Source organism: Phytophthora ramorum (assembly GCF_020800215.1).
Source record: "Phytophthora ramorum isolate Pr-102 chromosome Unknown Phyram_PR-102_s0006, whole genome shotgun sequence".
Classification (NCBI taxonomy): domain Eukaryota; phylum Oomycota; class Peronosporomycetes; order Peronosporales; family Peronosporaceae; genus Phytophthora; species Phytophthora ramorum.
The window spans coordinates 1,841,989-1,863,348 of NW_027150652.1; the positions used below are offsets into that span (position 1 = coordinate 1,841,989).

Consider the following 21,360-nt stretch of genomic DNA (forward strand, 5'->3'; position numbering starts at 1 on the left):
TTCAAGTTGAAGTGAGCTAGTCGCCGCCGTGGAAGTACTCCTGGCACTGCGTCGCCTTGGACCAATCGCGTTTGCGTTTGTCGCCGCATGCTGCATAGAGCTCGCACATGTGCGTGACGGTGCTGTGGCAGGCGAGCAGATTTTGTCGGCGACACTCGATTTCCTGCACCATGCCGCCCAGTTCGTCCACCTGCGGGACGATATCGCGCCGGGGCTTGACGGTCAGCACGTAGTCGCGGATTGACTCGTCATCTAAATCGAAACGTCCGCGAGAGTAGAGCAAGCCCGGTCCCGAGAACGACACAGCCGGCGTGTGTGTCTTGGCACCGACCATGGCCGCCATTGCACCGCCCAGACTGTGACCAGTGAGAACTAGGCGGTCGCCACCAACGCGTTTGCGCACGATACTCACGTGATCGAGCAACTCGGAGTAAACTGGAGGCGGCATGATGGCGCGGAGGAAGTTCATGGAAAGCATCTCCACGACAAATTGGCTGGGGAGCTGCTTCAGGAATGGAATGAAAATGTTGGCAGCCTGCATAACGCTCACACCGAACCAAAAGTGCAGATCTTCGAGAGCGTCCGTCGCTGTTGCGGTGCCTCGAACGGCAATAACGGTCATGTTGATGGTGGGGAAGAAAAGCTCGGCCCACACTTGGCGATCTGCATCCTCGTTGTTGCGCGAAACGTACTCCCAATCGCCAAGCTCTGTGCCGTTGAAACGCTGAGTGAATGACTTAACTTGGACAGCTGTGTTCCAGCCGTACACAGCATCAGCGATAAGCGCAAAGTCCACGATGTCCAGTGACGCCAAGTCTAGTGCGCATACTGGGTACTCTGCAACCCTCGTCCAGTGCGCGTGCGATTTCGTGAATTTCATACCGAATGGAGTTGCATCACCAGCGAGAGACTCGGCCGTCGGGGGATACACGAAAAAGTCCCCGCCTTGAACGAACGTACCGATTGCCCACGTAGAGGAGAAAAATACGAAGGACAGGATCACGAAGAAAGTGATAAATGACTTGAAAGTAAGTCCAAAAATCTGCCATGATTACACACACACAACTGTTAGTACTTCAAAGTAGTAGCATCAGGCCCAAATGTCAACAAACATAAAACAAACCTGGGGGAACTTGGCTTGAATGGTGTCACCCAAAAGAATGAGGCAAATGCCCATAATACCCCAGCCAGCGTAAAAGGCGTAGAACGAGATAATCGCACTCACCATAACGATTGGCATCAGGATCCGCAGTCGGCGTTCGTAGGAAAATTTCGACCAGAGATTTAAATCGCGAATGCGCTCACCAATTTTGTGCATCCGTTGTTTGCCCTCTAGGGCCTCTTGGGTCTCATTTGCATCCGTAACAGGGTCGCACGTGCCTTGAGCTACTGGGTCGGTTGATGTTGCTGCTTCTGTGTACTGTGTTTCACAGCCAGGTTGTAATGGCTCACGCTCTTCGTTTGAGACTGATGTATCACTTGCTGCTGTTGATCTCCAGAGGCAGCATGTTTCTCTGTAACGAGAGCCAAACTCGAATATGGCTTCTACAAACGTAAAGAACCCAGTTTGGAACTGCTCAACAGCGCGAAACCCAATGCTGACTAACCATAGGTGTTCTGCACGTTTCTCGTTCTCCATCTCCAATAATTCTCGCTGCATATCACGGTATCGACGCCGGTAATTGCTCACAAATTCCCTCATCTTGCGGTTTCGAGCACTGCAAAAGTGGCAGATCATCCAGGCGCCCAAGTATATTGCTTGCATGTAAAATCCACACTGAATATAGTCCAGGAAAGCAGCTAGAGGGGACATGTTTGCTATCAGAGAAACCATGAAAGTCCAAAGCGTGATCACCTCGAAGACAAATGGGCACAGCACGTCCGTAATGACGAGCGTTGAGAAATCAAGCGGTGGGCCATCGAAATGTGTGGTGTTGAACTTGACCGTCGTACTTGCAGCCTGGAAAGCACGTTTCCACCGGGCTGACGGAGAATTGCTTCCGTCACTGCTACTGCTGCTGCTGCTATTGCTCGGATGACGCAGTACGCGGCTGCTGTGTTTGTGGCCCGACTCCTCACTCTGCTGTCGCTGAAACAAAAGCTCCAGCTCATATCGCTTCTCATCTTCGGACTCCTTATTCTTGTCGTCGAAAGGGTCGTCGGTGTAGATGGTATTCAGCAGATATTTTGGTCCAGCCGTGATCCAGCTCACGAAGCGAGACCAAGCTTCCTGGTCCTCGTCGTCCCCTCGGAAGGCGTCGAACCTTTCTCTCTCCAGTCGGTCGTCAGGCATCTCGCGCCAGTGACGCGCATAGTGGATGCAGACCGTGAGGGATAGCCGGAAGTTGGCGAGGCTTCCCTCTCTCGAGTCGATGGCGTCCAGGAAGAGGCGACTGGACTCCTCGAAGCAGTAGGACAGGAAAATCAACGCAAACGGCAGGAAGGCCAGCAACACAATTGCCCGCACAGTGAAGTACGGGTCCATGCGTGCGCTGGGCAGGAAGATGGCGAAGAAAATCTCCATGAGGAACGTGACGCTAAACATGAGGATGCACATGAGCACGAGGAAGGAGAAGTACCCCAAGCGAAACTGGCACAGCGTGCGGTACAGCGTCCACTCGCCCTCTTCACTCGACAGCTTTTGCAGCTCGGCGTGGCGCCCTATATGCGTGGCCATGCGGTCGTCGCGACCGCTTGCCTCGGAGCTCTCCATGCTGGAAATGATACAAGATACTGGGGCAGCCAATGATGACGCACGTGGGTTCAAGGTCTGGGAGGCGTTTACCATAGTGAATCCAAGTCATACGCGGCGAAATGTCAGCCGCACTTTTGTTATCGCGAGAGAGCCAAGATGATGCGGAAGGTGATGACGTCCCGGGCGGCTGTGCATGTGCTGCACAGCAGCCGCGCCTTATCCACGAACGCCCGCAGCCGTGTGAAGATCATCGGCTCGGACGAGGCGTACACGCAGATCGCCACGGTGCGTGTAGTCGCTGGGTTTTGTTGTCTGGGTAGAGGATCGTGACCAGGTTATATCTTCGCTGTGTGCTACAGGAGGGAACGGGGCGCAAGGCGATCGTGTACTTTACGGCCAAGTGGTGTCCGCCCTGCAAGATGATTGGCCCCATCTACGACGAGCTGAGGTGGGCGGGCTGATAGTCCATGGGGTGGATTGGGCATGAAGGTGTGACTGATCAAAGATTTTCCTTTTTGGACGCAGTGCCAACTTCGAGGGCATTGACTTTGCCAAGTTGGACGTGGACGAGCTTAATGACACGACTTCCAAGGCCGGCGTGCGCGTACGTCCTGCTGTGGTGGTGTGCTGTACGACTTGTGCAGATGTCATGCTAATTGTACGTGGTTGGGTTGCCCAGTCGATGCCGACGTTCTTCTACTTCAAGGACGGCAAGTTTCAGCAGTCGCTATCGGTACGAAAGATGTATCATTGAATTGGTAGGAATATCGCTTGACTGACGCTCGATTGCTGCTTGGTTGCCGTGCTCGTGAAGTTTTCCGGTGCGGACGAAGATCTCCTGCGCAACAACGTCAAGCAGCTGAACGACCTATAGGTCGCGGACAACTGGATCGAGCAAGCATAACGATTAATGCACTTGCGGCTTGACGCTTGCTCGAATTGATAGGGCTTATACTCGCTGGCATCGCATCCTGACGAGTAGTGTACAGTAAAACCTCTCAATGACAACACATTATAGTTGATAACCGCTATTAAATAATTCAAAAAACTTGTAATAATCATACCAATTCACCTGTAATATTCAATAAAGATATATAATTAGATACCTTTCAGATGTTCTTTAGTTTTGCACAATACTGTACAGTTATGACCAGGAATTGGGATCTTGGCGGTCAGCAGGCAGTTGCAGTTTTGCGTCACAACCGAACTCGCCAAGGGCCGCTCCCGTGTGCTGCCAATCCAACTCAGACCACCCAGCAATGGCCGACAACGAGCAGCGCCCCACTCGCTACGGGGCCATCCCGAGCCACGCGGCGCAGTTGGGCATCGGCGCCAGCACGCCCCCGCTCAGCCCGCTCATGCTGCACGTGGACAAGAACACGAACGCGCTCAAGGGCTGGGAGTTCCCTGGCTGGGGAGACAACCTCTCGTCCGTGGCCAGCGACAGCGAGCTCAATGAGATCCAGGCGCGGCTATCTATGGACCACACCAAGCTCTCCGAGTGGCTGGCCACCGCCATCTGCGGGAACGATATCCTGTCCAGCTGCCTGTACGTGTCGGGGCTCGTGGCGTCCAAAGCGGGCAAGCTGGCGCCGGTGGCTCTTGCCATTGTGGCGGGTATCTTGTACCTTTACCGGTTCATCTACGGAGAGGTGTTGAACGCTGTGCCGCTCAACGGAGGCTCGTACAACGTCCTGCTCAACACCACCTCGAAGCGTCTGGCTGCGATGGCGGCGTCGCTCGCGATCTTGTCGTACATTGCCACGGGCGTTGTTTCAGGGACGTCAGCGTGCAACTACTTGGCATCGCACGTGCCATCGCTGGAGATCGTGCCGGCCACGATCGGACTGCTCTTCATCTTCGCGATGCTGAGTCTTATCGGCATCACGGAAAGTGCTGTTGTGGCGCTGGTAATCTTTATCACTCATGCCGCCACGTTGACGGTGCTCTGCGTGCTGTCGGCGGTGTACGTTGTGAAGGATGAGTTCCAGACCCTGCAGGCGAACTTCGACACGGGCTTTCCGGACATTAACCTCGCGGGAGATATCATGTCGGGCAACTTCCTGACGGCGATCTTCTTCGGCACGTCGACTGCTATGCTCGGAATCTCCGGGTTTGAGACGTCGTCACAGTTCGTGGAGGAGCAGGCGGAGGGCGTCTTCCCCAAGACTCTGCGGGTACGTTTCGTTCTGCCACTGCGTTACAAAGTGTACGTCTCTATGACTAATTTCCTGTACTACGTAGAACATGTGGTGGGGTGTAGCTATCTTCAACCCGATGATTTCTCTGTTGTCGCTCGGTGTGCTGCCCTTGGATGGCCCCGGCGGCATTGTGGACAAGAAGAACACGGTTCTGGCGGAAATGGGACTGAAGGTTGCGGGCGAGAACATGCAGCTCATGGTAGCGCTAGACGCATTCATCGTGCTGTCGGGTGCCGTGCTCACTGCCTACGTGGGCGTGGTTGGCCTTGTGCGTCGCTTGGCCAGCGACCGTGTGCTTCCGGATTTCCTACTCCATGTGAACAAGGCGCGTGGAACCAACCACTTCATCATCATCGGCTACTTCCTGGTGGCCACAAGCCTCGTGTTGATCTTGCACGGAGACACGGAGACCCTGTCGGGTGTATACACGTACGCGTTCCTGGGACTCATGACGCTCTTCGGCGTCGGTTGCATGCTGCTCAAGTTTAAGCGCGCCGATATCCCGCGCTCGGTGATCGCGCCTTGGTGGAGCTGCATTCTGGGGGTGATCATGGTGGTAACCACGTTCATGGGCAACCTGCTGGGGGACCCGACAATCCTGACATACTTCTCGCTGTATTTCATCGCGGTGTTGTCGCTGGTGTACATCATGTTCGAGCGCACCTTCCTCCTGCGGATGTGTATCTACTGCATGAGGCAGTTGTGCCCCTCGCAACGCGGCAACGACGAGGACGGGGACGAGACCCACTCGCTGCGCACGGGCGCCCGTGGCGGCCAGACGATCGCGCGGTACATCCGCGAGATCAACGAGCCGGCTGTGTTCTTCTTCTGCAAGACGCCGAACCTCAACATCATCAACAAGGCCATCTTGTACGTGCGCACCAACGAGCAGACACACTCGTTGTACATCGTGCACTGCCACCCGCGAGGCACAGCCGTGCCCGAGGGCTTCAAGGAGACGGTATCCATGTTCGACCACGTGTACCTCAAGATCAAGCTCAACTTCCTCAGCGTTGAGGGACCGTTCGGGCCTGCCATGGTTGAGTGGGTCTCGCGCAAGTACAACCAGCCCAAGAATCTCATGTTCATCAAGCAGCCCAACTACGACTTCGCGCACACCATTGCGTCCCTCGGAGGCGTGCGGGTGATCACCGGTTGAGGAGGTCCCTCGACGTGCGTGGCGTGTACACGCACAGGTCGTCGCAAATGGCGACCGCTTCAACCCCGATTGCTGACGACAAGAAAAGGCAAATCAAAGTTTAGATGGATATTTCGTGTCAATTTAGCAAAACGTCATGCCGCCACCTTCGCGTGCGATGTTATCAATTGTTTGGCCATGAAAAGGAACGAAGCAGCGAAACGCCCCATACGATGGCGCGGCCGAATCTATTGCGTGCGACGAAGCATAGCGCCGTTTGCATCCCTCTCTCGCTATTCGTGCGTTCCGCTGGTGCGCTGAAGTTCGGGATATCCGTTCAGAAATGTGTGCGGCACCGCTTCAATGACGAGGAGGCACGAGCGACTGGCGCGAAGTGATCGAGGCAATGTGTGTGTACAGGGTCATGGTGCTGTTTGTAAGTTATGTCGATGATAGATAAAAACTGTACATGGCAAGCGCCGCCTTCGATGCCGGCGGGCTTGACGGGGATGAAGGGAATCGTATCTAGCTACATTTCTACTCGGTGATCGGCGCGAGGCGCGGAAGGCATTTGGGCTTGCGCGTTTGCTGCTGAAGGGAGAAGCGCGCTTCCGCCTCCTCAAGCTTCTTTACGCGCTTGGCGGCCGACGACAAGTGCACTTTGCGCGAGCGCGGGCGACCCTCGGCACGGTGTGGGCGGCCGCCGCCCGAGAAACTGCCGCGCGTAAAATTTAGCAGCTCGTTGCGAGCGAGCCCAGGGTCCGAATGACGGGAAGTGGACGTACTCGGCAGCTGCTTGTACGCAGCGCGCTCCCAGTCGGACGAGAGACTCTGCCGAGCCACAGGTGGCTGGTTGTCGTCATTCCAGGAGTGCGTGCGAGAACGTCGGTCGTTCGAGTAGGCCAGGAGATTGGGCATTGTCTGGTGGTTGATGGCCAGGTTGCTGTCTCTCGGCTGCTGGTTGACCTCCGGTGTCTCCCCTCGAGGCTGATCTTCCTTTGAATCAGTGGCCGCCGTAGCAGGCTCATCGGTAGTGTTGAGCCATTCCTCGTTGCAGCTTCGCACCGCTTCCTCGCGGTAGTCCGAGTAGCTCTGTCGTTCGAGACGGCTCACCATAGATGAGGATCGGCGCGCCATCCCGCCCATCGACCCGCGCTTGTCGTCCAAGGAGGCTTTGCTGCTTCGTTCGGTCTCGCTCATGTCAACGTTCAAGTACGTGTAGCGCATGTCGTTGACCATGAGGAATTTGTCCATCAGCGGTCGGGTCTGACACGTCATGCTTTCTCGGCACGTGCGTGCGTGCTTTGCGACGGCGTCGAGGAAGGTGTTGAGACCAATGCGGCGCGCCTCAAGCGTCTTCTCGCGCAGGTTGCCGAAGAGTCGGCGGTGTGGAAACAGCACGAAGCACGTGCGCTTGGACATAATGGCGCAGTGCGCGCACATGTCGCCGTGCTTGATGGCGTCCTCGAGTGCGAGCTTGAAATCGCGAAACTCCGAGTAGCGCCGGTAGACCGTCCAGTTGAGGCCCGGCGAGCGCTCGTCCGAGACGCGCACGAGGTACTGTGTGTAGGTATGCGCGCCCGAGGCGGAGGGCTTGGAGACGTGCGCGATGGTGGTGTGCAGCACGCTCTGCGGCGTCGCTGCGAGGACGCTCTGCATGACCATGGCTTCTGGCTGTTGTGCTGCTATTTCGATGCGTCCGCCGCCACGCCGGAAAAAGCGGAACTGGAAGGCAGAGACGTCTTGGGAAAGCGAGGCCGCAGCCGGGCAACTTGAACTTGGCGGTGCTGTGGCGGCGAGTCGCGTTCCACTCGCTGCGCGGTGATAGCGAGAATGAATGGGGCTTGACTGCGCCGAACCCCTGATCCCAATTCAGCACCTGGCCAACAGCAGATGAATAAAGACGGACCAAAATTGCAATTTCTTTTGCACCTCCTCTGAAATACAGTACCCGCCTATTCAAATATATCGGATTTGCTCACAACGGCTTAAATGTGGTCACAAAGACCTCGGAAATATGGTAAATTGGCTGTTCGCATGTGCATGCTTCTGGAGAGGGTTGTGTAGTGTGAGCATAAAGTTCAACCTACATGTACCACAAGAAACCTACAGTCCATCTCTATGGACGTCCGTTTTGGTAAAATGGCCCGCGGCGATATCTTCTTGCCGCAGGCTGCGGACCGCAGCACCGAAAAGCATGACAGTGCCTCCTTGCCCCGCAACTGCGCCACGCCAAATTTGAAGGCCGGCCGGCTTTGGCGACGACTTACGTGCCGGAGCCACACGTCTGCTGCAAAGCTTCGACGCACAGGCACGAACATGACCGCGAGTTCTGTGTGTGCAGTTTTGTCAATGCATCCTTCAATACGCTACGAACGCACAACGCTAAACTGTACAAATACGGACGAGGAGGAAAATCGCGTTCGCGGCGAGCCGCCGGTACCAGGGCGGAACTCGTGTTTCTACTGCTGGTAGGTCCCGGGATAGCCCTGCTGAGAAGGATCGTCGCCAGGCGTTGCTGCTGCAAGAAGGCCACCCGATGGCGGCTGCAAGCTGTGTCAACGCTGCCATGCTACATGCGGACGTGGCAGGCAAAGTTTAGGTTCAAGAGTATGGGGACTCTTCCCATCGTGTAGGAATTCAATTCAACATCCATTGGACTGGATTCAAAATCACCAGCCAACACGGCAACGCTGCTGTACCCGTGTTCCTGCTGGATACAAGTGAGTGGCTTCAGCTGAGATCCGTCAATCCGACGTCCGTACTCAATGATCTTGGCGACACAGCAACCTACATTTAGCTTGCATGTGGTAACTGTGGCGGACAAGCTGTTTCGCTCCATTGCTCCATTCCTATCCGCTCTCTTTCGCACAAGCTCACTTTTCAGCTGACGCACTAGGAGCTGCCTCCGTCTCAGCAGCCGTTGAGTCCGGGATGATCTCCTCCAGACGCTCCAAAGCCGTCGCCTGCACCGAGTATAGCTTCTTCTCGTCCTCCACAGCCTCCTGGAACTCCTCCACGATCTTCATCAGCAGGTCGTTCTTGATGTTCACCGTGGCAAACACCTGCGCGGCGTCGTAGCCCGCGTCGCGGCACGAAATGTACGCGGCCGCGTACGCTACCATGAACGGCGGGTACAGAAGGATGATGTCCGTGCGGTAGGAATACTGCACCAATTGCCTGTCAACCCACCACGACAGTGCGTGATACGCAGTTAGCGCGACTGCATCAAAACACAATGCAGCAATCGGTCCAGAACAAGACAGCAAGGTCCGCACCATGCAAGCTGAAGACACTCCTCGTGTATTTCAAACTCGTCCAGGAACCTGCGGTCGAGAGATTGCGAGTACATCGGCACAATACGAAATCAGCAGAAGTAGACAAAAAGCAGTGTAGAGGCACAAGTGGCCGCATGCCACGCGGACGCATCTACTACACATGCATCAACACGTACTGGAGAAGTGACGGGAACGGATGGTGCAGGATTAAATCGAACTGCAGCGCCTCGATCACGTAGTATTCACACTCGAGAATGTCCTTGTCCTGGAACATGTACATGGACTCGTCCTCATCGACGCCAGCTATTATAATAGCGTTGTTAGTACAAAATATAGCAAATGTGTAGCAAGATCGTAAGTAACCAAGACGTTTGCGAGCATGAATATGCGCTTGCTGTAGCAAGGTTGTCGTACTCGTGGTGTAATGATGAAGAACGGACGCGACGGTCGTGAGTGACAGCTGACTCTCCTCGACCTTGGAAGCGAGGAAGAATACCGTTCCAACCACCAAGTGCGGATCGAAGTTCACGAAACTCTGCCTACAGTTACATTTCAAGTATTGCAGCACGCAAACAAATGTTAGCTACTGTAGCGCACTTAAAAGTCACAACACGAAAACCTTGTCTTCCTCACGTTTGATAGAACCGGCGGTAGAAGATGATTGCCGTATAAATAATGATTTGGCGAACCCTCAAGCGGGGCCCAATCTCCTCCAACACTGCGGATCAAACAGAACCAAGAACAAATCATCAGTTCCGTCACACAAGGACGTCCAATAAACCAGCGAAGCTTCCGTTCCTGGCCCTACAAAGCTGCGGAGGCCGTTGAACTTGGTCTCTACGCACATGAAATGTTGGCGAGGTGGATGCTGTCGACCTCGTCGTCCGTCAGATGCTTGCGGTCCAGCGGGTTTCTCTTGCGCAGGTCCGCCTTGGCCACGTCCTTCATCCAGTACAGACTGGCACATTCAAAGAACAGGACGTCAGCTCCATCGCCTCGAGGTGGCCATACGCACACGGCCACGTACTAGTGCGTCGAGTGCCAAAAGTTCATCCCCATGGTGCCGCCCGCCGATAAGTATGGAAGTGCCACGATCCACGCTGACTGGTTGAAATCTGATCTCTTTTCCACCAATCATCTGGTAGTTTATTTCCTATTGACAGTACCGGACCATATATCCTTCTCAATATACTCCCTCTATGTCACGGAGGAACGGACAGCATGTTGAACTGAGCCATTTGCTGATCGACGGGGTGGAAGCTGAGAGAGAAGAATTCTCGATACGCAGGCGATGGTCGCATCTCCTTACGCTTTGTTGCTACTGTCCGCATTCCTGCCTGCCTTCGCGCAGGCGGAGAAGCCCCCGCTGAGCTATAGATACGTGGACAGCCTGCGCGACGCGCTGGGGAAGGATCCGCGGCCTATTGTACACCTCGAGGACCACGTCTGGGACACGAATCGCGATGATGCCACCGGGTTCCTCTACGGTATCGCCAATGACAACGTGGCCGACCAATTGGAGGGTGTGAAGCTGACTGCGATGCCTCCGCTGCTGCGCGACGGAGAGGATCTGGTGATCTCCTGGAACGGAGTGAAGCGTCCGCATCAGACGGACTTTGTTGGTCTCAGCTGCGGCCCCAAGGCCCACGACGAGGATTTCCTGGTGAAGGTTGGTATCACGGACGCTGATGGTCCTGGAGCTGATGGGCCGGAGTTGCCCAACTCCATCCGCTTCTCGTCCCTCTACATGATGCGTTGCAACTATACCGTCGAGTACTTCAACTTCCAGCCGCGAGGCAACGTCTTCGCTCCTGTTGCCAAGTTGGAAGTGGGGATGATGGAAGCTTTTACAGCCCCCAAGCACGGCCACATTGCCGTCACCGAAAATGTCGACGAGATGTCGGTCATGTTCAACTCGGCGTCGCAGGAGACGCCCGTCGTCAAGTACGGTCTCGATCCTGCTGCGCTGAAGGAACACGCTGAGGGCAAGTCTAAAACGTACACCGCTGGTCACCTGTGCAACCGACCGGCCAACCTCACGAGTCAGCAATGGTTCCGTGATCCGGGCAACATGCACACGGTCATCTTGAAGAGACTGAAACTCGGCACACGGTACTTTTACAAGTTTGGCAGTGAGAAGGACGGGTGGAGCTCTGTTTATTCGTTCATGAGTCGACCAGATGAGTCGGTGAAGAGCGCCAAGTTCATCGCGTACGCCGACATGGGTGTCGACCCTGCACCTGCCGCGACATCTACTGCAGTACGCTCGTACCAAGATGTGATGGACGGCTACGACAGCTTCCTCTTGCACTTTGGAGACATCAGCTACGCCCGCGGCCATGCGCACATGTGGGACGAGTTCTTTCACATCATTGAGCCGTACGCGACCAGAGTTCCGTATATGGTTAGCATCGGCAATCACGAGTACGACTACATGATGGGTGGAGCAAACGACCCTAGTGGGGCTACCGGTGAGGATGGTCGGATGAACTTCCACCCCGACTGGGCCAACTACGGCGAAGACTCGTCGGGTGAGTGCTCGGTGCCGATGTTCTACCGCTGGGATGCACCAGCCAACGGCAACAACATCTATTGGTACTCGTTCGACTATGGTGGTATTCACGTCATTCAGATTTCATCGGAACACGATTGGCGCCGAGGCTCGAAGCAGTACAAGTGGTTGGAGAACGATTTGAAGAGTGTAGACCGAAAGAAAACACCATGGATCGTGTTTACATCGCACCGAATGATGTACACGACTCAACTGGGCGAGGAAGCCGATTACAAGGTGGCTCGGCACTTCCGTGAAGAAGTTGAGGATTTACTTTGGGAGCACAAGGTGAACCTGATGTTGGTAGGTCACCAGCACTCCTATGAACGCAGCTGCGCGGTGCGCAACGGGAAGTGCACCAAGGACGGCAAGGGGCCCGTCCACATTGTGATTGGCTCCGCAGGCGCTGGTCTGGAGCAGCAAGGCTTTTCAGACAAGCTAGGTGAGTGGAGTGTGAGCCATCTGAACGATTGGGGCTACCTGCGCATCGACTCGACTGAGCAGGAAATGAGCGTGCAGTTTGTTCTGAATCGCAATGGAGTTGTCTACGATGAAGTCACTCTAACGCCGTGGAACTAGAGCGCAACATTGATTCACTTGGGACATCGAGGCGTGGCGTCGAAGGCGAAACTACATGGGTTCATATGAAAACAATCTACATGCTGTCACTCGAGTACGAAGCTGTAACAGAGTGCAGTGCGGCAGATCGCCGACAGGAGAATGATCAAGTACTAAGTTGAATTTACGGTCTTGTGTCCGTCAGTCAGTTAATCTGCCTGGTTGCTGCCATCTACAAATCCCGGTCTACCACTTCTTCCGTGTCGTCGTCATCCTCAGTCGCCTCCGAGAATTTTGAGTTCTCCTCCTCTTCCTCGTCTAAGATCTTGGCGAACTTGGCGTCCTGGTCCTCATCGTCTTCATCCTCATCCTTGAGTAGATCCTCGAGGTCCGGGACCTTCACGTTATCAATGTTGTCCTGGTCCTTCTGAGACATATCGCTCAGAAGTTTACCGCTGTAAATGTCGTCCGTGAACTGCTTCGTCAGCTCCATGTAATCGTCAAAGTCCGTGGGCTGGTTCTTCACCCACACACAGAAGCATGCGAACACAACAAGTCCAGCCAGACGGTAGATACGCTCCGACGAGTCCGTTGAACGCAGCGAGTACAGCGGCACGAACGAGTCCGCTACCGACAGGTTGTCGTCGAAGATGTTAGGCAACAGCCAGTACTCGTAGCCGACCATCCATAGCATAAAGAAGATGAAAAGTCGCACCACCACGAAGATGGCGATGAAGATAAGGAACGTGACGGACATGTACCAGAGCGCCACCTTGGCCCACTGCGGCCAGATGGGGAAGCACGTAATCGTCAGGAAGCCAATGATCAGCAGCGCCGTCATGATGTTGCGGAGGGTCTTGGATCCCTCGTACATCCACGTGTAGTACCCCTCGGGGACGAAGTCCTGCTTTGGGGTGGGCTTCAGCAGCTTCTTGTTCTTGGCGTCGCGGTCGGAGCGATGGATGTAGCTGTTCTGCACGAGGGCGCGGCCCACCGAGTTGACATCCTCCTTGGTCTTAAGCTCCGGGAAGTATTTCTTTGCCATGGGGCTGGCCAGCAGGAACGTGGCCAGTCGGTCTCCGCGGAAGTATTCGACGCGCTTGCCGAGCTCCACGGCGTGCCGTGCAGGCATGCCCTTGCGTCCTCGCAGCAGGTCTGCCATCTTGCGAATGCCCTTCTCCGTCTCCCAGGGCTTATCTGCCGTCTGCACGAGGCGTAGCAGCAAAGAGGTCAGTTTCGCGCTTGCAGAGCCATATGCCCCACTCCAGACCGGCGCTGGAGACGGGGGAAGGCGCAAAATACGCAGCAGAGGCAGCGGGTGCGTACCGAGGACACGGCGTCCGTCTTGGGGGCGTCTTCAGTGCTCATCGTGCTCACAAGCTTGCTGCTGCTGCTTGGCTCCAACGCGTGGCCTGTTCGGGAATGAGGCGAGTCGACGACTTTTGTTCGAGAACGATGACGTGTCACGAAACCTTTTTGCAATTAATTGCAAATTATATTCTGTCCAACACCGTAAATCGAATTTCAATATTATTGGGGAGCCATTCCACATTGTACTTCGACCAAACCTTCCGCCTCCGCCCAGATGAGCGTCTCCGGCATCGTGCGCCCGCGCTTCCTTTACTCGGGGGCGGGATCCACGCTGCAGTTCCCGCTGGACCTGACATCCACGCCCGCGTCTGAGCTTTCTGTCGATGTCTCAGCGCTCGAGGGCCGCCTGCAGGACGCGTATTTCGTGGCGCCGGCCTCGCACATCGGCCGCATCGTGACCGGCGTCGTGTTCGTGGCCGAACAAAGCCGCGTGAGCCGCGCGTTTGCCGGTGCCACTGAGCGCTTCGGACTCACGACCATCTCGTTCGCGGACAAGCTGGCGGAGCAGGGTTACAAGGTGCTGGTGTTGGATTTGTTTCAAGAGGGGAAGACAAACGACGGCACCACGCAAGAGCACATGGCCATTGTGCAGCAAGCGGCACTGTATCTCAAGCTGAAGCACGACATTCAACGCGTGGGACTCTGCGGGGTGGGCGCGGGGGCCGATCTTGCCATTAAGGTGGCCGTGGAGCGCTCGGCGCCGCTGGGCTGCGTCGTCGCCATGTGTCCGAAGGGACTCGTGGCCTGGAAACCTATTGGAGAACAGACAGAAGAGACGCCGATCATCCCGTTGCTGCTGCAGCTGGGGGATAAGTCGCCCTACGCTGGATCTGAAGCAGTACGAGGAGGTTTTAAAAATCTTTTTGTGGTGTAACGAATGTTCGGCTAATGGGTGTGTTGTGTGGCTGGTTGCTGCAGTACCAGACGCTGCTGAGCTCGTGCGCTGCAAACTCGCAGGCTGCTACGGCGCTGAAGGCGTCGCTTTTTGTGAACCAGCAGAGCGGCTTCGCGTTCTCCAACATCACGGATGAAGACGCCGCTACGCAGGCAATCGCCGAGATTCTGGACTGGCTGGTACAGCATCTGCATCGCTTCCAGATGGCTGCGGCTACCAGCGATACCGATCCGTGGTGGCCACAGGGCCGTAATGGGCCTTTCTTCAACGTGGGTCTGCGCACATGGCAGGAATCGCGCGCATCCTGGCTTACGGCCACACAAACACGGTACGTAGATTCCTGGTTGCACATTGATGCGCTGCAAAAACTGACTTTGTAGATTTATTTGTTGGTCTTCTTACAGCCCTCCACGCCCACCACCGGTACCTGCTCACCTTCTGTTCGACGGTTTATCATCCGTGCGCCGGACCTTCGACTTGCCGCAGCGCATGCGCCTTGGGGATGTGATTGAGCTGTTTGCCGAGATCTGGGACGTGCAACAATAGCCGCTGACTTCCCAGGGAATCTACGAAGCCAAGACCAGTTATTCAGACAACTTGTCAATCCACACGTATCAGTAGCTAACGCGTGCGTCTCGTATCTACGTGTGCTCTCATGCTCACGATTGGCTGTCGTTTATGGATCTCAAGCCACCGATTCGGTGCAGTGATGTTTGTGTTCTCTTTCGCTAGGTAAGAAAGGTGGTGTCGGTTTGGCTGGCGTTCACATTGATCATCGAGTTCCCTATAAATAAGAGTTGCTATGGTCTGAAAAAGGCAAGGTGTCTGGACGAGTGCGCTGCTATACTTGGGAGAAAACGACGCACAGCAGCAAGTGCGGATTGAGAAAGCGACTGCTGTGGAGCACTGGGGCGATGAGCGGCAGGGTGCAAGAAGAACCCTCGGGAAGTGGGCCCGAAAGCTCATCGTTATCTCCTGATGGAAAACTCCTTGGTGACGATGCGGGGGCAATGGAGACTACGTCACTGGAGGCGCTGGAAAGTGATTTCCAGGAAGTGCTTACCGAGCTGGAGGGCGACAAAAGCTTGGAACGCTTTCGCCTTGAGTACGAGAAACTACACCGCGCGTTGAAGAAGTCCAACGGACAGGAGAAAAAGCTGATCAAGAAGTGCCGAGAACTAAATGCTGAAATAATCAACAATGCTGCCAAGGTGCAGACGGCGCTCAAGCTGTCGCAAGAAGACCAGGCCAGCATTGCCTCGTTAAAGAAGGAAATGGAGAAGGCCTGGAAGATGGTGGATGCGTCCCACGAGAAAGAGCTTCGTGCCAAAGAAACGATTCAGCAGCTCAAGGACGAGATCGTCAATCTCGGTCGGCTTGTAGAGCAAGGCTCAGGCTTAAGTGCTGGACAGGAGAGTATGCTGAAGGAGGTGATGCGTGCGAAGGAAGAGCTCATGCGGTCCAATGAAGAGCATGAAAGCAATGCCAAGAAAGATCATGAGCGGATACAGGAGTTGCATCGTCGTCTAGGTGACATGGAGACCCTGGCCGCCTCGCAAAGAAATGATATTCAAACTCTGAAGGACCAGCTCGCCATGAAGGCTGCGGAGCAGGAGCGCGAAATACGACGCAAGGAGCGGCTCGACAAAGAGATTAAGGACGTGAAAAGTAAGCTCGAAAAAAAGACCACGGAGCAAACCCAGGGCGCTACGGAGGTCACCCGCTTGCAAACGCAGGTTGGTGGACTCGAGAAGCAGCTATCTGAGGCTCGTAGTACGATGGATAAGTATGTGCGCGACTACGAGACTCTGTTCGGGCGTACTCAGAAACTCACGGACCTGCTCAACGAGCAAAGCGACAAGACGATGCAGCTTGAGGTAGAGCGGCGAAACCTGGAGAATGAACTCAAGGCTCGTCACGACGAGATTCACCGCGTAAAGCTCGAGAAGGGTACGGTAGAACGCAAGCTGGACAAGGAGAAGCGTCAGTTGCAGCAACTCGAAGAAAAGCTTGAAGGGGAGCATACTGCCAAGTTGGTGCTTCAAACTCAAATCAAGAGTATGCAGCACGACCTTGACCTGGACAAAATCAATGAGGATCATGCACGAACGGAGCTCGAGGCGTTGGAGCGCGAGAAGGCCATGCAAATCAAGCAAACGCTGAAGACCGAGGGAAAAGTTCGTCGCGCGCAGGATGAGATCAAGACCAACGAGCGTGTAGCGAAGAACTTGGAGCAAGAGCTTGCAGGCTTCAAACTAGAGGCATCTAAGCAACGCAAGCTTATCTACCAACTCGAAAAGGAGCGTGAAAAATACGGCATGGAGGCCGCGGAGCAGCGTAAGCTGTACTTGCAGGCTGAAGAGGAAGCAAAGCTCAAGGAGATGCGAAACCACGACCTGCAGAAGAAGGTACACGAGGGCGAGACTAAGCTGAAACAGCAGCAGCAACTGTACGAGGCTGTTCGAAGCGAACGGAACCTCTACAGCAAAAATCTCATCGAGTCGCAAGACGAGATCGCCGAGATGAAGCGCAAGTTTAAGATCTTGACTCACCAGATTGAACAGCTAAAGGAGGAAGTTGCAGCCAAGGATGTGGCACTCGTGAAGGAACACTTCGACCATCAGAAGGTGGAGAAGCAAAAGGAGCAGCACAAGAGCGAACTTGCTCGTTTACGCGCCTTGTTGGCTGCAAATGAGGAAACAATCAACAACCAAGACGCTGAGGTCCGTAAACTGAGCACCCTCATTCGGCGAATGGACGATGAGGCTCTGGAGCAGCGCAAAGAATATGACCAAGTCATTAATGAGCGCGACATTCTAGGCACGCAGCTTATCCGACGCAATGACGAGCTTGCGCTTCTGTACGAGAAGCTCAAGATCCAGCAATCCACACTGAGTAAGGGTGAAGCTCAGTACCAAGAACGGTTGCAGGACATCCGAGTACTCAAGTTGAAGGTGACGGATCTCAAGCGCGAGCTCTACATTGCCAAGCACCAAGTAGGACAAGCTGATGAGTTGAAGCGTGAAGTGTATCATCTTCAGCGGGAACTGCTTCAGGAGAAAACGAAGGTGAAGGCATTATCAGAGGAACTGGAGAACCCCATGAATGTGCATCGGTGGCGCAAGCTCGAAGGAAGCGACCCAGCGACGTACGAGTTGCTGCAGAAGATTCAGACGCTACAGAAACGGCTCATTCAGAAGACAGAAGAAGTAGTGGAGAAGGAGCTCGTGAACCAAGAGAAGGAGAAGCTGTACCAAGAGCTCAAAGCGATTCTAGCCCGACAGCCAGGACCTGAAGTTGCAGAGCAGTTGAGCTGGTATCAACAGGTTGTGCGAGAGAAAGAAAAGCAGCTCAAGAGCTTGCTTAGTGAGCAAAACATGTTCCAGGCCAAAGAGCACGAGCTGAAATTCGAGATCGAGCGCCTAGCGCGAGAACTGCACGAGTTCAAGCGAAAATATTACAAGAAGAAGCTTGAGGCGAAGATGAAGGACAAGCAGCCTGTCATATTAGCCTCGCGCAACCAACTGCAGCAGTCTCAACAAACTCAGTTGCCAAACATTCCGAATAACAACAGCAGTAAAGGTGTTAATCGACCAAGCCCTGCTGATGCACAACGGCAGCTAGCGATCGCTGCAGCGAACCGCTTTGTCGGCGGCGGCTTCAGTCTCAATCAATAGCGCATTCATAAAAGTTTTCAACCAACTCGGTGGCCGTAGTTCATCTCATTCGGAAGCTTGAAAACTGTAAATGAACGTGTATTATGGTTCGAGGTAAGTCCTCGCACCGTCTACAGCTCGTCTTTTTCATCCACAACAGACTCGTCAGCTTCCTCGGGAACCTCATCATCCGACTGAGGGATCTCAATCACCTCAGGCTCGTCCAAGTCTTCCGCTTCCGCTTCCTCCTCCTCGTCTACTTCCTCCTCTTCCTCCGGAACCTCGATCTCTGGCTCCAGCTCAAGACTGTCAATACCCATGCTGCTCTTCATGATGCGGTGAATGCGCGTTGAGAATTGGTTGGTATCAGCCATGTCAAACCCAGAGTTGACAAGTGCCGTATCGTACAGCAGCCAAGCCAAGTCCTTGGTCTCATCCTTCTCAGGATCACTCACCATCAGGCCGTTTAGCTTGGAGACGATCGGGTGGCGGGGGTTGAGCTCCAGGATCGCGGAGCCGGTGCCGTACATCGGCGAGTTCTTCTCGCCATTTGCGAAGGTCTGCGCCTTCATGATGCGCTGCATGTTAGCCGAGTAACCCCACTGCGAGGTCACCATGACAGCAGGCGAGTCCACGACACGTTGCGACATCGTCACACGAGAAATCTTGTCTCCGTAAAGTGTCTTGAGCGCCGTCGTGAGCGCCACGTACTTGTCCGCGTATAGCTGCTCGCGCTTCTGCGTGAGAGACTCGTCCTCATCGCCGAACTTGATGCCTTCTTTGGTAATAGACACCAGCTTCTTGCCGTCGAATTCCGACATGTGCGACACCATGTACTCATCCAGAGCATCCACAAAGTAGAGCACCTCGAGGCCCTTTGCCCGCATCTTCTCCATGAACGGAGATTTCTCGCACGCCTCCGCGTTCTCGGCCGCAATGTAGTAGATGGAGTCCTGCCAGTCTTTCATGCGGTCCACGTACTGTTCCAGTGAGGCCCACTTGCCGTCGCTCTGGCTCGTCACAAAACGCAGCAGCTTCACCAGCTTGCCGCGGTTGGACGCGTCGTCCATCACACCGAGCTTGATGTTCTTGCCGAACTCTTCCCAGAACTTGTTGTACTTGGCATTGGCTTCATCCTCCTCCTCTTCTTCTTCAGCCTCCTCTTCCGAATCTGTCTTCGTATCTGCCTCAGTCTTTGAGTCAGCGTCGGTCGAGACGTCCGCCACCTCGTCATCCTCTTCGTCATCATCATCGTCGTCACCTTCCTCCTGTTCAGACAGCTTGCGCAGCATTTCCAAGACCTTGCGAACCAGCTTCTTACGGATGACACGCAGGATCTTGTTTTCCTGCAGCGTTTCACGAGAGACGTTGATGGGCAAGTCGTCCGAGTCCACGACGCCAGCAACAAAGTTTAGGTAACGCGGCAGGAAGTCATCGAAGTCGTCCGTGATGAGGACCTTGCGCACATACAGCTTGATGTCTGCCTTCTTGTTCTCAAAACGCGTGTATAAATCACGAGGCGCCTGGCCAGGTACGTACAGGATCGACTTGAACTCAATCTCGCCCTCAGCCTGGAAGTGAATCCACGTCAGCGGGTCCGTAATGTCAGTCTTCTGCAGCGAGTGGTAGAAGCTCTCGTACTCCTCGTCGGCGATGTCGTCCTTGGAACGCGTCCAGATGGCCTTCACCTCGTTCACACGCTCCCAGTTCCACACCGTGCGAGTCTCTGAGCGCGTCTTGGGGGCTTCCACCTCTCCGTCCTCCTCGACAGCCTCCAACTCCTCGTCCTCTTCGCTGGACTTTTCAGCGTCCTTCTCTTCGTTCTCCACAGTCTCTTCGACATCCTCAGCCTCCTCTTCTACTTCGTACGTCTCTGTGGAGCTCGAGTTCACGTAAATGGGGAAGTTGATAAACTCGCTGTAGTGTCCAACGAGGCTCTTGAGCTTGTCCTGATCCTGAAACTCGGTGGCGTCGTGCTTCAGGAACAGTGTGATCTCGGTACCGCGGCCGAGGGTATCACCACGCGGATCCTTCATGATCGTGAAGGAGGCGTTGGCGTCCGACTCCCAGATGTACTGGTCGTCGTCGTTATTCTTGCTCACGACGCGCACGCGGTCGGCAACTAGGTAAACGGAGTAGAAGCCCACACCGAACTGGCCGATGAGGTTGCTGTCGTCGGCGCTAGCCTGCATGGCCTCGACGAAGTTGGCCGTGCCGGACTTGGCGACCGTACCGAGGTTGTTGACCAGGTCGTCCTTGGTCATGCCCACGCCCGTGTCTCGGATCGTGAGCGTATGCGCGTCCTTGTCAAAGCTAATGCGGATATCAAGGTCGCGTAGCTTGCCCAACAGCTCGCTGTTGGACAGCGCCAGGAAGCGGATCTTGTCCAGCGCGTCCGACGCGTTGGAGATGAGCTCGCGCAGGAAGATCTCCTTGGTGCGGTACAGCGAGTTGATGAGGATGTCCATGAGGCGTGAGACCTCGGCCTGGAACGCGAACGTCTCGCCGCCAGCCATGGGCTCATCATCCAGGTCATCCACCAGCAGACTCGGCGTGCCTCTTCTGTCCGAGCAAACCAAAGTTAGAAACGGTGGTGGTAACTCACAAAGGTCTCATGGATGACGCACCCTAGCACGTCCTCCGAGCCCGGGGACACTTCGGCGTGGGCGTGGCCCGTGGATAGCGCGCTGTAGCACAGGGCCACGGTCACAAGCAGCAGCAGCAGCGAGGAGCGGCGGCCTCCTGTCTTCATGGGTCTTGACTGGACTGGGATCTTGTTGGCAAAAATGAAAGTGAGCTCCTCGATCATCGACGTGTTGACAGCCGGGTAGAGCGATCTTTCCACGGATCGCAATTGCGACCAATTGGACTAATTCGCGTTGTTTTGGATGTAAAACGTGGCGAGTTCGTGCAATTCAAGCTCCATATGGACGAGAGACCGGGCGCGGCGACGCTTCGTGGGCGAATCAGCTCGCGCAAGCCACGTGGGAAGCGTAGACGCGATTCTAGAATCCCTC

The 21,360-nt window shown here is 55.1% G+C and overlaps 11 protein-coding genes across 12 annotated transcripts; 6 read left to right on the forward strand and 5 right to left on the reverse strand.

The window, feature by feature from the left end:
- Positions 1-16: 16 nt before the first annotated feature.
- Positions 17-2,713, reverse strand: KRP23_7469 (uncharacterized protein; the record flags this gene model as incomplete). The annotated part of the gene is made up of 2 exons (XM_067892789.1): positions 17-1,042; positions 1,124-2,713. The coding sequence occupies 2 exons, from the start codon at positions 2,711-2,713 to the stop codon at positions 17-19; spliced, it is 2,616 nt and encodes an 871-aa protein (XP_067744634.1).
- Positions 2,714-2,851: 138 nt separating this feature from the next.
- Positions 2,852-3,569, forward strand: KRP23_7470 (Thioredoxin-1; the record flags this gene model as incomplete). Its single annotated transcript, XM_067892790.1, has 5 exons — positions 2,852-2,980; positions 3,055-3,143; positions 3,221-3,299; positions 3,375-3,428; positions 3,510-3,569. The coding sequence occupies 5 exons, from the start codon at positions 2,852-2,854 to the stop codon at positions 3,567-3,569; spliced, it is 411 nt and encodes a 136-aa protein (XP_067744635.1).
- Positions 3,570-3,954: 385 nt separating this feature from the next.
- KRP23_7471 (uncharacterized protein) lies at positions 3,955-4,958 on the forward strand (the record flags this gene model as incomplete). The annotated part of the gene is made up of 3 exons (XM_067892791.1): positions 3,955-4,244; positions 4,843-4,872; positions 4,940-4,958. The coding sequence occupies 3 exons, from the start codon at positions 3,955-3,957 to the stop codon at positions 4,956-4,958; spliced, it is 339 nt and encodes a 112-aa protein (XP_067744636.1).
- A 587-nt stretch (positions 4,959-5,545) lies between these two features.
- Positions 5,546-6,055, forward strand: KRP23_7472 (uncharacterized protein; the record flags this gene model as incomplete). Its single annotated transcript, XM_067892792.1, has 1 exon — positions 5,546-6,055. The coding sequence occupies one exon, from the start codon at positions 5,546-5,548 to the stop codon at positions 6,053-6,055; it is 510 nt and encodes a 169-aa protein (XP_067744637.1).
- A 516-nt stretch (positions 6,056-6,571) lies between these two features.
- On the reverse strand, positions 6,572-7,699 carry KRP23_7473 (uncharacterized protein; the record flags this gene model as incomplete). Its single annotated transcript, XM_067892793.1, has 1 exon — positions 6,572-7,699. One exon carries the CDS (start codon positions 7,697-7,699, stop codon positions 6,572-6,574), a length of 1,128 nt encoding a protein of 375 aa, XP_067744638.1.
- Positions 7,700-8,910: 1,211 nt separating this feature from the next.
- KRP23_7474 (Cyclin-C) lies at positions 8,911-10,371 on the reverse strand (the record flags this gene model as incomplete). The annotated part of the gene is made up of 7 exons (XM_067892795.1): positions 8,911-9,214; positions 9,313-9,360; positions 9,489-9,615; positions 9,727-9,851; positions 9,946-10,030; positions 10,158-10,270; positions 10,340-10,371. The coding sequence occupies 7 exons, from the start codon at positions 10,369-10,371 to the stop codon at positions 8,911-8,913; spliced, it is 834 nt and encodes a 277-aa protein (XP_067744639.1).
- A 232-nt stretch (positions 10,372-10,603) lies between these two features.
- KRP23_7475 lies at positions 10,604-12,442 on the forward strand (the record flags this gene model as incomplete). Of its 2 annotated transcripts, none has more annotated exons than XM_067892796.1 (1): positions 10,604-12,442. In XM_067892796.1, the coding sequence occupies one exon, from the start codon at positions 10,604-10,606 to the stop codon at positions 12,440-12,442; it is 1,839 nt and encodes a 612-aa protein (XP_067744640.1). The 2 variants fall into 2 exon arrangements, with proteins under 2 accessions (XP_067744640.1, XP_067744641.1); XM_067892797.1 differs by having other exon boundaries at positions 12,161-12,442.
- A 211-nt stretch (positions 12,443-12,653) lies between these two features.
- On the reverse strand, positions 12,654-13,789 carry KRP23_7476 (Translocation protein sec62; the record flags this gene model as incomplete). Its single annotated transcript, XM_067892798.1, has 2 exons — positions 12,654-13,625; positions 13,748-13,789. The coding sequence occupies 2 exons, from the start codon at positions 13,787-13,789 to the stop codon at positions 12,654-12,656; spliced, it is 1,014 nt and encodes a 337-aa protein (XP_067744642.1).
- Positions 13,790-14,006: 217 nt separating this feature from the next.
- Positions 14,007-15,233, forward strand: KRP23_7477 (uncharacterized protein; the record flags this gene model as incomplete). Its single annotated transcript, XM_067892799.1, has 3 exons — positions 14,007-14,630; positions 14,711-15,015; positions 15,092-15,233. 3 exons carry the CDS (start codon positions 14,007-14,009, stop codon positions 15,231-15,233), a joined length of 1,071 nt encoding a protein of 356 aa, XP_067744643.1.
- A 368-nt stretch (positions 15,234-15,601) lies between these two features.
- On the forward strand, positions 15,602-18,364 carry KRP23_7478 (Cilia- and flagella-associated protein 58; the record flags this gene model as incomplete). Its single annotated transcript, XM_067892800.1, has 1 exon — positions 15,602-18,364. The coding sequence occupies one exon, from the start codon at positions 15,602-15,604 to the stop codon at positions 18,362-18,364; it is 2,763 nt and encodes a 920-aa protein (XP_067744644.1).
- A 110-nt stretch (positions 18,365-18,474) lies between these two features.
- On the reverse strand, positions 18,475-21,095 carry KRP23_7479 (Endoplasmin-like protein; the record flags this gene model as incomplete). Its single annotated transcript, XM_067892801.1, has 2 exons — positions 18,475-20,905; positions 20,971-21,095. The coding sequence occupies 2 exons, from the start codon at positions 21,093-21,095 to the stop codon at positions 18,475-18,477; spliced, it is 2,556 nt and encodes an 851-aa protein (XP_067744645.1).
- Positions 21,096-21,360: the final 265 nt, after the last annotated feature.